The sequence below is a fragment of the Heterocephalus glaber genome, unplaced genomic scaffold (assembly GCF_053883595.1).
Source record: "Heterocephalus glaber isolate CG9 unplaced genomic scaffold, H.glaber_assembly_v1.0 deba00001472, whole genome shotgun sequence".
NCBI classification, from domain to species: Eukaryota; Metazoa; Chordata; class Mammalia; order Rodentia; family Bathyergidae; genus Heterocephalus; species Heterocephalus glaber.
Window position 1 is genome coordinate 16662246 of NW_028258315.1, and position 16526 is coordinate 16678771.

General features: G+C 41.4%; 1 protein-coding gene across 1 annotated transcript in view; it reads right to left on the bottom strand.

The window, feature by feature from the left end:
• Nucleotides 1-16526, bottom strand: part of Kif13a (kinesin family member 13A) — a 194043-nt gene that overhangs the window by 12791 nt on the left and 164726 nt on the right. Inside the window, 7 exon segments of the mRNA XM_021260592.2 lie at nt 8648-8725; nt 9840-9992; nt 10759-10851; nt 11538-11714; nt 11982-12106; nt 13616-13671; nt 15427-15553. Of these exon segments, the coding sequence (XP_021116251.2) occupies nt 8648-8725; nt 9840-9992; nt 10759-10851; nt 11538-11714; nt 11982-12106; nt 13616-13671; nt 15427-15553 (809 nt within the window).

Here is a 16526-nt window from a genome sequence, read left to right on the forward strand (position 1 = left end):
GAGAAAAAAAGGGGGGCCTTTCCTCTTTCTTCCTCATTAGTCTTTTGGGGCTTGGGGAATTTTCCTGTCCTTTTTACTTGCTTCTTCCCCACCCATCTGTTTTTTTATTTTTTCTTTTTTTCCCTCTTCTTCTTTCTAATTTTTCCTTTTTGTTTCTTTTTTTTTTCCCTTTTATTTCTACATAATTTCTTTTTTCTTTTTTGGGTACCGGGGATTGAACTCGGGACCTTGCACTTACGAGGTAGGCAGTGGAACCACTGAGCTAAATCCCCGGCCCTCTTCTTTCTTTTATCTTCTATTTCTTCTTAGTTTCTTCTGTTACCTTTACCTACTTCCCAGTAGGAACCCTTACACCACTTCTCTCTCCTCATCATCAGATCCTATAGAACAAGGTTTCAAATTTTTCTTCTTGCATTCCCCCGTCCCCAATACCCTATATCTTCGATAATATAACCATCAAGCTTTATTAATCTTTAGATAGTTAACTCTATAAAATTACTGTTGAGGGTTGGAGATTTAAGCTCAGTGGTTCTGATGCCTGCCTCGCAAGCACAAGGTCCCGAGTTTGATCCCCGCTACCCAAAAAAACAAAAGAAACAAAACAACAACATTACTGTTGAATCCTTTTCTACCACTAGCAGAGATATGTTGCATTTAGTATATATCAATTATAAGTAAGTACTTAGGTTGCATTAGTGTTTGCACTGTAATTGTCCATTATAGAGGTGCAATGTTAAAAGCTGTTAGAGAAAGGTAACAAACCACATATAAACCACATACAAAGGTAAACCCATTAAAATTACAGCAGACTTCTCAACACAACTTCTCTTAAAGGCCAAGAAGGCTTAGAATAAGTGCCGCAGTGTTAAAAGTCGTTCTTCTGGTTATGTTAATATCTAATTTGTCTTGGATGATACTACTGTAGCTGATTTGCTTGATGTTGTCAGGGTTGCATAAATGTTGCTATTAATGGGTTTCCTCTGTAAACTACCACTCAGATTACCTTTCTGATATTAACAATACTGTGCATTTCCAGAGAATTTGGTGTTGGGCCAATCACAAAGCATTCTCCCCTTTGCATTGTTGTGAGACGGGGTCTCACTATGTAGTTCAGTAGCTGGCCTTGAACTCATGGTGATTCTACTGCCTCAATCTCTTGAGAGCTGGGATAATAGGTGTGTGCCACCAGGCCTGGCTCTCCCCTCCCAAATTAACCATGGTTGGATCTTGGGGCAGAGGCAAAAGACTATAGTTAGTCACACCCAAAGTATATCACTGAAAAGTGATTGACTAAAGAGATATCTATACTAGCAACAAAGACTTTCCACTATAAATGCCCGCAAACCTCAGTCCAAAACAACACAAAACAAACAAACAAACAAACAAAAACTAGAAACATGAGAAATCAAGGCAACAAAATGCCTCCCCAAACTCGAAACTCCCACAAAGCCAAGCAGGGCGCATCAATGGGAAGAATTAACAGAGGAGGTTAAAAAACAGATAAAAACAAAATGCTCAGCAGGATCTCGGAAAATATAACTAAACAGATAAAGAAATAATAATCAAAATGACCAAGAAGCTTTCAGAAGACACTAATAAAAAGCTAGCTGAGCTAAAGAAAATGATGCAAAACATGAATGACCAGTTTAGCAAAGAATTACAGTCCATGAAAAAGTTTCAATCAGAAATTTAGGAGATTAAAAATTACACTGGAAGTGTAGACAGCAGAAGCAACCAGTGTGAGGACAGAATTTCAGAATTAGAAGACAGGGATACTTTCAAACACCAACTGCTCAAAGACCCCTTAAAAGCAACAAGAGAACATGAAAAATGGATTCAACAGCTGCTAGATAACACAAAGATGACTAATCTAAGAGTAATTGGAATAGGCCGGGGATTTAGCTCAGCAGTTCCACTGCCTGCCTCGAAGTGCAAGGTCCTGAATTTGATCCCCGGTAATAACAACAACAAAAAACAATATTTGGAATAAGTGAAAAATCAGAGACAGTACAAATGACATAAAAAAAACCTGTTCACAAAAGTAATAGCAGATAATGCCTCAAATAAAGGGAAAGAAAGAAACAACAGGTGAGGCAAATAGAATCCCAAATAGCCATGACCAAAAGACAGCCTCTCTACACCACATCATAATCAAAGTACTAGAAGTCCATTACAGAGGTGCAATGTTAAAAGCTGTTAGAGAAAGGCAACAAACCATATATAAAGGTAAACCCATTAGAATTACAGCAGATTTCTCAACACAACTTCTTTTATTTTTTTTAAACACAACTTCTCTGAAAGGCCAGGAAAGCTTGGAGTAAAGTGTTTCAAGCCCTATAAAAGATAATAACTTCCAGCCCCAACTTACGCTCTTTCTCAGAAAATAAGAGCCAACTGGACTAGAAAATAATTAGCCTTGAAAACTAGAGATCAAAACTGCCAGCCCCAGGGTTGGGGATACAGCTCAGTGGTGCTGTGCCTGCCTTAGCAAGTGTAAGGGCTTGAGTTCCATCCCTGGTACAGGGGGGAAAAAAAGCCAGCCCCAGTCAATCTCTTGCCTTACCTGTCATTAGTATTCTCTTGCTAAGGGGCTACTCTGTGAGGCAAGTAAATTAAGAATAAGCTGGGCCGGGGATTTAGCTCAGTGGTTCCGTCGCTTGCCTTGCAAACGCAAGGACCGGAGTTCGATCCCAGGCACCAAAAAACAATTAAAAAAAAAAAAAAAAAGGATAGGCTGATTGAGGGGATGGGAATTTAGCTCAGCGGTGCTGCCACCTGCACCTGCCTCGTAAGTGCAAGGTCCTGAGTTCGATCCTTGGCACCAAAAAAAAAAAAGAGAAGGCTGATTGGGGCTGGCATTTTTATTTCTAGTTTTAAGGTCTGATTATTCTTCAGTCCAGCTAGGTCTGTCTTATTTTGGAAGACATACAGTATATATCTGCAAAACATTCCCTCAAAACTGGTGGAGAAATAAGGTATTTCCATGACAAGAGGCACCTCAAGAAATTCATGACCACCAAACCAGCACCCAAAGAAGTTCTCAAGGATATCCTTGAAAGAGGCAAGTCAACAATGCCAACAAGTCAAATATAATGAATACACCTGGCAGGATGAGCAACTAAGCAAAAGGGGTAAAAAATAGAAATCAGCAACAGGAGCATAATGGAATGTCAGGAATAACTCAGTAACTTTCAGTCATAACATCAATGTAAATGGTCTCAACTCCCCAATCAAAAGACATAGATTGGCAGAATAGAGAAAAGAAACAAAATCCAGTGATATGCAGTATACAAGAAATACATTTAGTTAAAAAACAAATTCACAGATTAGAAATGAGGGATAGGAAACAATATTCCATGAAATGGAAACTCAGAAAAATGCAGGAGTATCTATGCTAACTTCAGACCAAGTGAATTTCAAGTCAACAGTGATTAGATGACACAAACAAGGTCACTACATATTGGTTAAGTGAAAAAATTCAAGAAGAGATAACAATTATAAACATATGTACCAAACACCAGCACACCCAATTTCATAAAACAAATACTAATTGACATGAAAGATCAGACAAACACCAATACAACTGTAATGGGGGACCTCCATACTCCACTGTCACAAATAGACCAACTAGACAAAAACAAACAAAAAAACAAAAACAAAAACACCTAAGAAATACGAGGTGAACCAAATCTTTGAACAAATGGACTTAAAAGATGTGTTCCACCAAACAACAGAACACACATTCTTCACAGCAGCACATGGGACTTTCTCCAAAATAGACCACATGCTAGCCCATAAATCATAGTTTAATAAATGTAAAAGAATAAAAATTCTCATGATAGTGTGATGAAGCTAGAAATCAATAAACAAATAAATAAATATAATACAACACATAAACCAAGAACAAAAATCACATGAGCATTTCAATTGATGCAGAAAAAGCCTTTGACAAAATCCAACATCCATTCATGGTTTTAAAAAAACTAGATGAAAATAGGTATAGAAGGACCTTATCTCTCAATCTGATAAAAGTGATTTATAGCAAATCAATGGTCAACATCATATCAAATTGGGAAAAAGTGGAAAGCTTTCCCTCTATAATCAGGAACACAACAAGGATGCCCACTATCATTCTTGTTCAATATAGTTCTTGAAACTAGCCAAAGCAATCACACAGGAGAAAGAAATAAAAGGGATATGCGCAGGAAAGGAGAAGCCAAATTATCATTATTATTATTTTTTCTTCTTTTGGTACCGGGGATTGAACTCGGGCCCTTGCACTTGTGGGGCAGGTGGTGGAACCACTGAGCTAATCCCCAGCCCAAAATTATCATTTTTTATAGATGACATGATCCAGTACACAGACAACCTAAAGAATTCCACCAAAAAAATCTTAGAATTAATAACCAAACTCATTAGTGTAGCAGGATACAAAGTCAACACTCAGGACTGGGGATTTAGCTCAGTGGTTCTGGCACCTGCCTTGAAAGCACAAGGTCCTGAGTTCAAGCCCTAGTACCAAAAAAAAAAAAAGTCAACACTCAAAAATCAATAGCGTTTCTGTGCACCAATAAGCTCGAGAAATTATGGAAACAATAACTCACAATAGCATCAATAAAAGATTAAATACTAAGGGATTAACCTAACCAAGGAAGTAAAAGACCTCTACAATGAAAACTACAGTACTCTGAGAAAAGAGATCCAAGAAGATAATAGAAAATGCAAAGATATTCTCAATATAGTCAAATGGCCATAATTCCACACCATTATGGGCAAAATGGTCATCCATACTTCCAAAACTGTTATACAGATCTAACACAATCCCAATCAAAATACCAATACCAAAATACTGTAGGTAAAACTCTTCAAGACACAGGTGTAAGACTTTTTGAATGGAACTCCAGTTGTACAAGAAATAATACCAAGAATCAACAAATGAGAACATATCAAATTAAAAACCTCTGCACAGAAAAGCAAACAACCAACAGAGAGAAGAGAAATCATGGAAGCTAAATCTTGAAAGAAACCTACATAATGGGAAAAAAATTTTGCCAGCTATTCCTCAGACAGAGGACTAACATTGGAATACATAAAGAACTCAAAAAAAATATTGGACTCTCTGAATTTAAAGACCCAGTCAAAAAATGGGCAAGTGAAATGAACAGACACTTCTCAGAAGAAGTACAAATGGCCAATAAATACATGAAAAAATGTTCAAAGTCACTGGTCAGTCGATAAATACAAATTAAAACAACACTGAGATTCCATCCTACTCTGGAAAGAATGGCTAGCTTGAAGAATTCAAGAAATAATAAATACTGGAGAGGCTAGGGGAAAAAAGAACCCTTCTTCATCACTGCTATGAGTGTAAACTGGTACTACTACAATGGAAATCAGTATGGAGACTCCTCAAAACACTAAAACTAGAAATTCCATTTGACTCAACTATTCCCCTTCTAAGTATCCTCCTGAAAGATTTAAAGACACTATACCACAGTGACGTATAAATATCCACGTGTATGGTAGAACAATTCATAATAGTTAAATCTTGGAAGCAAACTATATGTCCATCAACTGACAAATGTATAAAGAAAATGTGGTATTGGGCCAGGGTTTTAGCTCAGTGGTGCCATGCCTGCCTTGCAAGAGCAATGTCCTGTGTTCGATCCCCGGTACCAAAAAAAAAAGAAAAAGAAAATATGGTATTTATACACAATGGAGTACTAGTTTGTCATAAGGGATAATCTGCATCATTTGTAGGAAAATGGATGCAACTTGAGACCATAATGCTAAGTGAAATAATTCACATGAGCAAGCTTGAATATCATATGGTTTCTCTTATGTGAGAAATCCAAAATATAAATGAAGTGAGAAATAAAAGATAGGCACTAGGAAATACCAAGATGGATCTTTAGCTTTAGGAAGGAAGTGAGAGCCAGAGGGAGGGAAGAGGAAAGAAGGGAGGGATTGAGGGGATGGAAATAAGATTTAAAAGTGTGGGGGGTTAACTGTGAAGTGTTGTGTACTTCACCAAGTCCTTATGAGGAATGTGATCATCATGAATTCAAATATGTATATACATATATATATATATAAATATAAATATATATACACACACATATAAAAGAGTCTAAGAGATGCAGGGAGGGAGAAGAAAGGGAGGGGAAGGGGAAAAATAAAAAGAAGGGTCATGTACATGTTCCAACTCCTCACAGTGACTGTAATCATTATATACTGCAAACATGTGCCAATAAAAAGTAAATAAAAATCTGTTTGGAGTTTTAAGTTCATATGCCCATTTTTGGGGGGAGGGGGTACTGGGGATCAAACTCGAGTCCTTGCACTTGCGAGGCAGGCTGTGGAACCACTGAGCTAAATCCCCGGCGCCATATGTCAATTTTTTGATATTGTGTATTACCATCAATGAATATACTTACGATTTTAGTTTAGGCTTTCTTTTAGGTGATAGCTATATTTAGGTTTCTTATTTCTTCTTGACTCGGTTTTCCCAGGAAATTTCCATTTTGCTCAAGCTTTCACATGTAGTGTCATGACATTATTCATGGTTCAATCTTCCTGCCTAAGGCTCTGCTTTTCCTATACCAATATCCCCCTTCTTATTTTCAATAATATTTTTATCATCTTTCATATTTTCTTTTCGTTCCCAACCAATCTCATCTGAGGATATTCTTGCCCACAGTGGTGGTGCATGTCAGTAACTCCAGCACTCCGGGAGGCTGAGGCAGAGGATCACAAGTTGGAGCCCAGCCTGGGCAACTTAGTGAGACCTTGTCTCGAAGAAAAAAAAAAAATAGGGCTGGGGATGTACTTCAGAGCAAGTGCCCTGGGTTCGATGTCCAGTACCACCTCTTCCCAACTAAATACATAAAGAAATATTTATATATTTATTCTAATATTGTTTTTCTGCTCTAGTTTTTATTTCCCTCTTTATTTGAATGTATCCTGAGTTTTGAACTAATTTCAGGATCAAAATAGTCATACATTGTACTTGACTGATGCATGTTTAAGTCTCTTTTAAACTGGTGAATTCTTTCTCTTTCTAAAATTTAATTTGTTTGAAATTTAATCTGTTTTAAACAATCTAATTAAGTTTGTTTTAAAAATTAGGATTTTTTCCTGTAAAGTTTCCCACAGTCTGGATTTTGCTAATTGAATCCATGTAGTGGTGTCATTGTCTTCTGCCCTCTTTGGTATCAGTAGCTAGATGTGGAGTCTTTTTTTTTTGTATTGGGGATCGAACTCGGGACCTTGCACTTGTGAGGCAAGTGGTGGTACTAGATGTGGAGTCTTCATCAGATTAAGGTTCAAAAAAGTAACTTGTTTCAGAAGTTTAAAAAAAAATTTTTTTGTTGTTTCAGTGCTGAGAATTAAACCTAGGACCTTATATACACTGAGCACATAGTCTGCCCCTGAGTTACATCCATTTTTTTTTTTTTTTGGAAACAGGGTCTTGCTATGTTGCCTTCACCTCCTGGGCTCAAACAATCCTCCTGATTCAGCCTCCCAACGAGCTGGATTACAGGCGCATGCTACTATGCCTAGCTTTTTCTTTGTTTTAAGCTGATACTTATCCTATGTTTTACTCTTCTCTTTAATATAAACACCATAAATTTCCTAATAATAGCTCTTGCTTCTTCATTTTCTCCACTGTCTAGTAGTAGTGTTTCAGTGGAGGAACAGGAAATTTAGGCCTAATAGTTTCTTTTTTCTTTTTTGGTACCAGGGATCGAACCCAGGGACTTGTGTTTGCTGGGCAGGAGCGGCACCACTGAGGTAGGTCTAGTAATTTCTAAGTACCACTATAACTGCATCTCACAAGCATTGTATACGTATGTTTTTATTATCATTTAGCTCTAAATACATCCTAATTTTTATTATGTACTCTTCTTTGATATACAAGTTAGTTAGGAGTGTGTTTTTCAGTTTACAACTGTATGAGTCTCATTATTTCTAATGACTGCCTTGTGGCTGGAAGTAATCCGTATGATAGTGATTACTGTGATTTGCTCTGTGGCCGATTATAAGACATTTTATAAATGCTCACCATGTTTTTAATAGTTTCCTGCCAATCCTGAAAATTAGGGAGGCACACAATCCCGCTTCATTCCTTCAAAGATCTTACTTTTACTCTGTTGCTTCTGGAAGAGTGTGCCCTGAAGTGGTCCATGCACTAATCTGTCCCTTCTTCCCACCACACTTTCCACCTCTGCTAGACACAGTTTCTTTTTTGCTGTTTGTTTTTGTTTTTTGAGACAAGGTCTCCCAATGCAGTTCAGGCTAGCCTTGAACATGTAGCCTAGGCTGGTCTTCAGCTTGCAGCGATCCTGCCTCAGCCTCCTGAGTGCCAGGATTACAGACACGTGCCACCATGCCCTGCTCTAGAAGAGTCTCTGTCAACTGAATTTTCTAGGTGAATTATAATGAGGAAGACAGAACCATCGAGGGAGAGACGAGGGGAAATGAGTGTCTGTGTGGAGGCCTGGCCCTGGTGTGCTGCCCGGGATAGAGAAGCAGCCTTGCACTTTGGGGGCCCTATTCAGTGTGTGCTGTATTCCCACTGTGGGAACCCCACCCTCACGTCCCCACCCCCAGTCCTGAGACCCAGCGTGGAGCAGGGTGTCCTCACGTTGTGAACGTTTGGCGTGCTGAGGCTCCTCCGAATGTGCCGGGCTTTGGTGGAAAGGGCTTCTTTGACCGTGACAGCCTGTGAACATGGAACAATTTAAAGGTACCACTTACTACTGTCTCATCCGATTATGAAAGGAACATACGTTTCTTTGTGGGATTTAGAAAATTCAGACATAAAGATCACTCGAGTTGTATACACACCTACACAAGGTCATACTTACAAAACGAATCTTACAGCACCCACATCCCCCCGACAATCTATTGAAAGCATTTGTTCCAAAACAAGGAAAACTGCTAAGCAAAAGACATTTTTTGGTGCACACTTTTTTTTTTTTGGTACCAGGGATCGAACTCAGGTCCTTGCACTTAGGAGGCAGGATGCGGAACCACGGTGCAAACTTTTTAAAATAAGGGCACAGAGAAAAGGAAGAGTTAACCTCCGGCTATAGATCTCGTTTGTAAAATGACAACAAAGTGTTAGGCAGTTTGTATTTTACTCATGTACCAATTCAGGCAGGGTTTCCACTGAGTGAAGAGGTTTCTGATTCGCAGTCTCCTGTCGATCAACACACACTTTCCATAAAGTCAGCTACTACATCTATGGGACCAGGACAGGGCATGCAGCTGGCCTCACAGTCCCGTTCCTGAGTGCATATTCTCACTCGAACATCCTGCTCTTAGCTCGGAACTTAAGGAGACGGTGATGGCTGGGGGGAGACACCTGGAGTTTGGGGTCAAGCTACCTGGCTTGCAGTCAGCCTATGCCACTTCCATGCTGCATACCCTGGGCAGCATGGCCAACTTCCCTCAGCCCCAGCGTTCTCTTTTGAAAATGGGGATTGCAGAGTAATCCAGACACTCAAGAGGGTTATCTTGATGATTAAATAAAATAATGTATTTAGCTGGGCACGGTGGGTAACACAGTGAACCCTGTCTCAAAAACCAAAGGAAAACCAAAGGAGTGAATGAAATAATATATCTAAATTCCTCAGGCACAGGGCTCAGCACTAGGAAGTACCCAATAAAAAATGAGCCATGATTTTTTTATTTTTAGCAGTACGTAGCCAGAGTCCTTCTAGAGAAATTGCTACTCAAGTGCTCCTTCAAGAGAGAGGTGTTTCATACACAAATTCAGCTTTGTCCTCGGGGTGAAGGACGTGACTGAGCCCCGCGGCCACAGTCGTACTCACCTGCCGCAGCCGCTCCAGGCTCAGGATGTTCTCCACCTGCAGCACGCCCCGCGTGTACTTCTCGATGTATGTCTCCCCGTCTGCCGTGCCCTCGTTCTCACTGCGCGCTGCCAGCAGGGCCAGCGTTTCCCGGTCCTCGATCTCCTCGGTTGCCTAAAGGGACAGGAAGGAAATGACAACACTTTTGCTCATCAAGGGTGTGGTGACGAGCCAGGAATGTAGTTCAGAGGTGCTGCCCTTGCCTCAAGAACACCTCCTCCATTGTTTTTATACTGATGTTAAAAAAAATACTTTAGGAGATAGTAGGGGTGGTGCACACCCGTAAGCCCAGCACTCTGGGAGGCTGAGGCAGGATGATTGTTGAGTTTGAACCCAGCCTAGGCAATTTAGCAACTTAGTGAGACCCTGTCTAAAAAAAAAAAATTTTTTTTAAATTATTATTATTATTATTATTTTGGTAGCAGGGATTGAACTCAGGACCTTACACTTTCGAGGCAGGCTGCGGAACCACTGAGCTAAATCCCTGGCCCTAATTATTATTATTTTTTGAGACAGGGTCTTACTATGTGGTTCAGGATGGCTTTGAACTCACTATGTAGCCCAAGCCAGCCTCAAATTCATGTGTAATCCAGGCTGGCCTTAAATTTGCTGCAATCCCGCCTCAGCCTCCTGAGTGTTGGGATTATAGGTGTGTGCCATCTTGCCCAGCTCAAAGTAAAAAATATTAAAAAAATGGCTGAGGATGTAGTTCAGTATAAAGGCCCTGAGTTCAAATCCCTAATTACCACCCCCTCAAAAACAACCCTCCTTATATGGCTGGAGGTGTGTATAGCTCAGCAGTAAACCATTCGGCTAGGATATGTGAGGCCCTGCGTACATCCCCACCATGGCAAAAATAAAAAAGTAGCATGTATTTTACCTTTGGTATATTGGATACTATTTCATAGGTTACACCACAGGAATAAAATATATTTCTCAATGATATTCTCCTCTTCAAACTCTGTGTGAAACTCTGGCAGAAAAGGAAAACTGGATTGTCTGTGATGAACGTTATTTAGCATTTAATAAATCATAGAAGCATTATAAATTGCTCTTTTTTATATACCCACACAATATTCAGCAACACAAAAAACAGCCTTGAACTTAAAACCCTTGCCCCTGCCCAAGGGACCACGGCGTCCTGCTGTTACTTGGGGTCAATCACAAAAAGGACAGCACTTTCTGGGCCTCCGACCTTGTTCCTCTTGCCCATCTGCTAGACATCATCTCCCCAGGTTCCGCAGTCTTCCCTGGGACAGTCAGAGGAACATGGGGGAGGCCCACTTTGGTGACAGCACCTTTGAGGTGACACTTGGCAAGGCAGGGTTAAGGCTCTACCTGGAGTCTGTTGCCCTGGTTTGTCACTACCTGACAGGACCTGGTACTTAACCTCTCAGTCTCAATGTGTCTACATTTCAAATACTGAAATGTCACAGCCACTGCCTGCCAGTCAAGATGGCAAAGTCTTCTGGGGATGACATATACCTCCGCTGTCCTCGTGACCTACTATACCCTGGATAAATGCGAGTCAGATGCCAACCTGGCCAACGTAGTCAAATTCTGCACACCCCCCACATCAGGGCCAACAAAACTTGACTACTGATAGACAAAGAGACACCTACACCTTCCAGACACAACAGGGTCGGTTCCCTCCGTTACCTGTTTGTTGTAAATATTGGCTGCAATCCGTTTCCGTAACACTAACTCCATAGCAGCTGGGTGGCTGAGCTGGACAGTGGTCTTCACAATGAGGTAAATCCTCTCGTTCTGTGGTGTGACCCTATTCAAGTGGACAGAGTCATGCACCGAGGAGTCCCACGAGGCTGTGGCTGACACCTAGGGGTGGGGGATGATGGGAGACGGAAACAAGCTGACTCAGGTTGTAGCGTTTCACACCATACACTAGAGAAACGATAAACTCAACTCCACAAAATGAACTAGATTCCTTTTCTCGACTCTTGTAAACAATAACACAAGTGTGTTATTGTTTAAAAGTCCCTAGTCCTCTTCCCTGAAACAGAACTCAGTAGTTCCCCAGGTGGACAGGCCCACGGGCTCATGTGCTGAGCTCCAGCCCTTCCTAGGGCCCGCGGGGTAAGGTACCTCGTCATCGCTGTGCTTTATGATGGGCAGGTAGAAAAACTGGCTGCCATGCTCCTTGGGCAGGATGGAGTTCACACCCGACGCGTGGGGACCGACGAGCTGCTCGCTGGCACTGAGGTCATCCGCTGACCAAGTGCATGGCACAGGAGGAAAAGTGGGGGCAAGTCAGTTTTTAAGCACACGCCAAAAATGCACCATATGTGCTTTTTTTCTGGTGGTGCTGCGGATTGAACCCAGTGACTCATGTGTGCTCAACACATGCTCTGCCACTGAGCCACATCCCCAGCCCCAAAATATGCTTTTTACACATTAAGTTTACATACAGCTTAGTTTTTTCTTTCACTCCTCATCTACAAATGCAGTAGACATTCCAACACTCACTACAGACCTTATTCTTTGAATACAACTGTAACAGGGGCTGGAAATGTGGCTCAGTGGTAGAGCAGTTGCCTAGCATGGGCGAGTCCTCGGCTCAACTGCAGCACCATAAAAACAAAAACAAAATGCTAAGAGCCAAGCAGTTGGCTTCTGAGTGTCCTACTGGACAGAGGGAACACATTCTCCTCAAAGTCCTCAGGCAGTTTTCACTTATCAAACCTTAGGATTTTGCTGCTTTCATGATGGCAACTCCTCCTGGAACCTAATGTTTGTTGTCCTACTTCTACAACTTACGTTAAATTGGAGATGTTAGCAGTTAAATTATCAACTTAAGGTCAAAGTTCTAAGTACTTGGAAGAAATCCAAAGCCCTGGCCAATGTGGCTTTACCCTTGAAAAGAATCTGTAAGTGGCCAACCAGCTGGTGCTTGCATATCGACAATAACGGGGAACTCACTACTTCACAAGGCACACGTTCTACTTCTAGTCTTTCAAAACTTCTTCACGCAGTGAGCCGAAGCCAAACTCTCTGTGTCTTCCATCTGTCCTTACTGACTTCCCCCTAGAGCAGAGGTTTTCAGGTGGTTTTAAGGCACCCTAGGGCTCCACAGGAGGACCTGCTATGAGCCTGTCACCCCCACACTCAGCAGCTCTGCTTTTACTTTTATGCATGGGGTTCCATTTGAGATTTCATTTGGAAAAGGATTTTACTTCTAAACAAACCGAAAACCATTACTCTAGGTTTGCCCAAGTTTTAACTGTCACGGTAAAGAACAATTCTTAATGCAAGGTTATGGTGTGATCAATGCTGGCATCAAAAGTACTCAGGGAGCAAAGAGAAATGTAGAAGCCAGGGCCTTCCAAGCCTAATGGGTCAGAATTGCTGGGCATGATGTGTTTTCCAGGTAATTTCTCTGTCCATTAATATTTCAGAGCAAATGCTTTAATATTCTTATATGCACTTCTCGATCTCCCCAAGTGATCTCATTTTGTGATCTCACATCTCTCCCCCCGTGATTCCACAGGTCATGCTTATACATATGTGACTGGAAGGGCCGGGATTTAGCTCAGTGGTTCTGGTGCCTGCCTCACAAGCACAAAGTCCTGAGTTTGATCCCCAGTACCAAAAAACATATGTGACTGGACACCTAGGGATGGCATGTGAGTAACTACAAAAACAGTTTACAGATCAGATTACATCTGAATACATGAGAAATCTTAATTAAATGTGACAACCTTGGAACTTTGTCTACTTACCATTCAAGTCAAGGAAGAGAACTGGTATGTGGGTTTCCATTCCAGAAGGTGGAACCCTAAATTTAATAATAAAATATGAGTTTTACATTTAGCCGGGCATGGTGATACAGGCCTGTAATCACAGAACTTGGGAGGCTGAGGGAGGAGGATCACAGCAAGTTCAAGACCAGCTTGGGTTACCCAGTAAGCTCAAGGCCAACCTGGACTATAAGCAAGATGCTACCCCCCAAAAAACAAAATGAATGAATGAATGAAACATGTTTTCTGTTTTAGTAGATTATAAAATGCCTTAGAGCCATGGAAGCAGAAGAAAACTCCTGTAGAGATGCAGGTTCTATTCATGAAATACACTTCATGACCTCCCTGCTAACACAAACCATGGGAATTACATGACTTTTCTAAGAGAACTACCAGTTATGTGAATTACATGTGATTGATTGAGACAAAGGTTATCTGAGGGCTTTCTAAAAATAATTCCAAAGAAAGGTCCAAGGACAGAAGTGTTGTTAGTGGTGATGGGATAGATGAGAGCATAGAGTAAGTAAACAAAAGAGACAATATTTCAAAGCCCCAAAGGAAAGGCTGTATGGAAGGGGTGGGGTTGAGTGCAGGAAAAGTCAGAGCAATGTGACACCTGGCCCAGCCACACAGAACCACCTGGAGGCCTCTTCAAAGGAAGAGTCCTGGGCCCATCCCACCTCTTCTGAATCAGAGTGACTAGGGCTGCCTAAGACTATCTAGAGTGGGTTTTGAGGAACAGGGTGTGGCTGGGAATGACAGATAGACTGGACATGACCATGGCAGCAGAGTGGGCAGGCAGAAATGGCAGGTTACAAGTTAATATGCCTGCAAATTCAGATTCTCTAGTTCCATAAAGCAGAACATGAAATTGGTTATACTTCCATTTATGGACAGAGAAAAATAATATCATTGTCTGTCCAAAAGCGACTATCCAGGCATGTAAATTCTATGTTCAAAGGGAATTTGTTTCCTCTTAAATGTCTGGGACATATTTTTGTAATAAGAATGAGAATAAGAAATAGCCAAGGCTACCTTTTAATGAATGGGCAGGGAATTTTTTCTTTTGGTACCAGGGATCGAACTCGGGTCCTTCCTTTCAGAGAAATATTTTATATAGTTTGTAATATGCACAACTGTTTTATCATAGTATACAAAGTATTTTATATACATTATCTGCAGTGTTCACATCACCATCATAAAGGTAGCTCCATTAATAGATCAGGAGTAAAGCCTCAGAGTAGTTAAGGAAATACGTATTCACTTAAGAGCTAAAGCTGAAAACTGGATCCAGATGTTTCCCTGCAGAGCCCCACATGCCAACTATTTGTCATGGACACATCTAGGACTGATTACTGGTCAGCTGACTGATTATGTGGTGATAAGTGCTCACTCTATGCTAGCTGCCAAACTAAGCAAGTAGTAGGCAAATAAAAAGAAATATTTTCCCGCCTCTTCAAGTATACTTTGGAAACATCCTTCTTTGGAGCCAAAATAAAAGAATTTCTGGGGATGAGGACACAGTGTCCAAGCTGCCTACTCAGAGGAACAGAGGAGCACTGTATCTGATTCCTGGCCAGGTCACCCATGTTGTCTGGCTTCCGGTGGAGGAAGCAGGCTGCAGTGGAAAAAGAATAAACGGGCGAGAGTACTAGAGAGGGGCGCCCCATCCCTGAGCTGCTCGGTCCGTTGGCATTTACTGTGATGATCCTGGAAAGTCAGTTGCCTGGCTCTTGCCACAGGCAAGCTGCAATCCCCCTGGCAGGCCGGTGGAGAAGGAAGGGCAGCCTTACCAGTCGGCAGGTGCCCCAGGGATCCCACTGCCTGGGGCTGGCACCAGCACCGCATTCCTTTCCTCGGTCAGTCCCACCCACTGCTCCACAAGCCGGGCCTCCCGCTCCACATCATCCTCTGTTTTCTCTGCAAAAGAGAATGAGTGGGTGAGCGCCGGCAAGAGAGAAGGCACAATGTCTAAATTTAAAATGAATAGATGCAGTGATGGGCAAAGTAGCTTAAACATCCGCCAAGTTCTAAAAAGAGTTTGCGGCTCTGAAAGTCAAGCATGAACATCCAGTCTGGGAGAGGCCATGACACCAACCTAAGGTACCCCATGCCAGGGGCAGTAGAAAAAGAATGGGACAGCAGTGGCGAAGACTTCTTCACATTTTTGGTCAAGGTGGAATGATCAAATGAAATAATGATAGTGATATTGCTTTATAAAACTATAGGTCATTTAGGGGATTTAAAAACATCATTTACCTTACTAGAAAAAACCTTGTTATCTTCCTCCATGCTCACTACGAAGGGGATTTTATTTTATATATGCTACATAGTTTGAAATCCCAGTATCCATAATTAACTCTGGGCTCTCTGGGCAGAGTCATTAGCAAGCTCCACATATACCTGGAATGACTCCCTCTCTGAGGGAGTACTCTTGCTAACTTCTGTACAACATGGGTTAACTTTCATGATGTGCTTGTTGGTGTAGAATCAACCACAAGGAATAGACAGTGGAGCCAGGGTTTTTAAGAGCATATTTCTGCTGCAAACTTCAGGTGGCCATTGCTGGCATAAGCAAACCACGCCCCTGGGCATTAAGTGGGGCTGCAGGGACCACAATGAACTTGCTCAGGGGACCTGCCCAAGAGGAGCTAGGCACCAAGTAGTATGGTTTCATAAATAGCCCTTTAGCTGCTGCAAATCCTAGATTCTGGTACCTGGCATGCCTCATATTGACATATTGGTATTGATCACATCTGTGCAAAGCAAAATCTGAATGACATTTAACTTAACAGATTTATGATGTAACTCAGATTTGAGAAAATTTATTACATTCAAATCAAAGCCTTTTTAAACGAACATTGTACAATCAGATTCACTAATACCTACAATT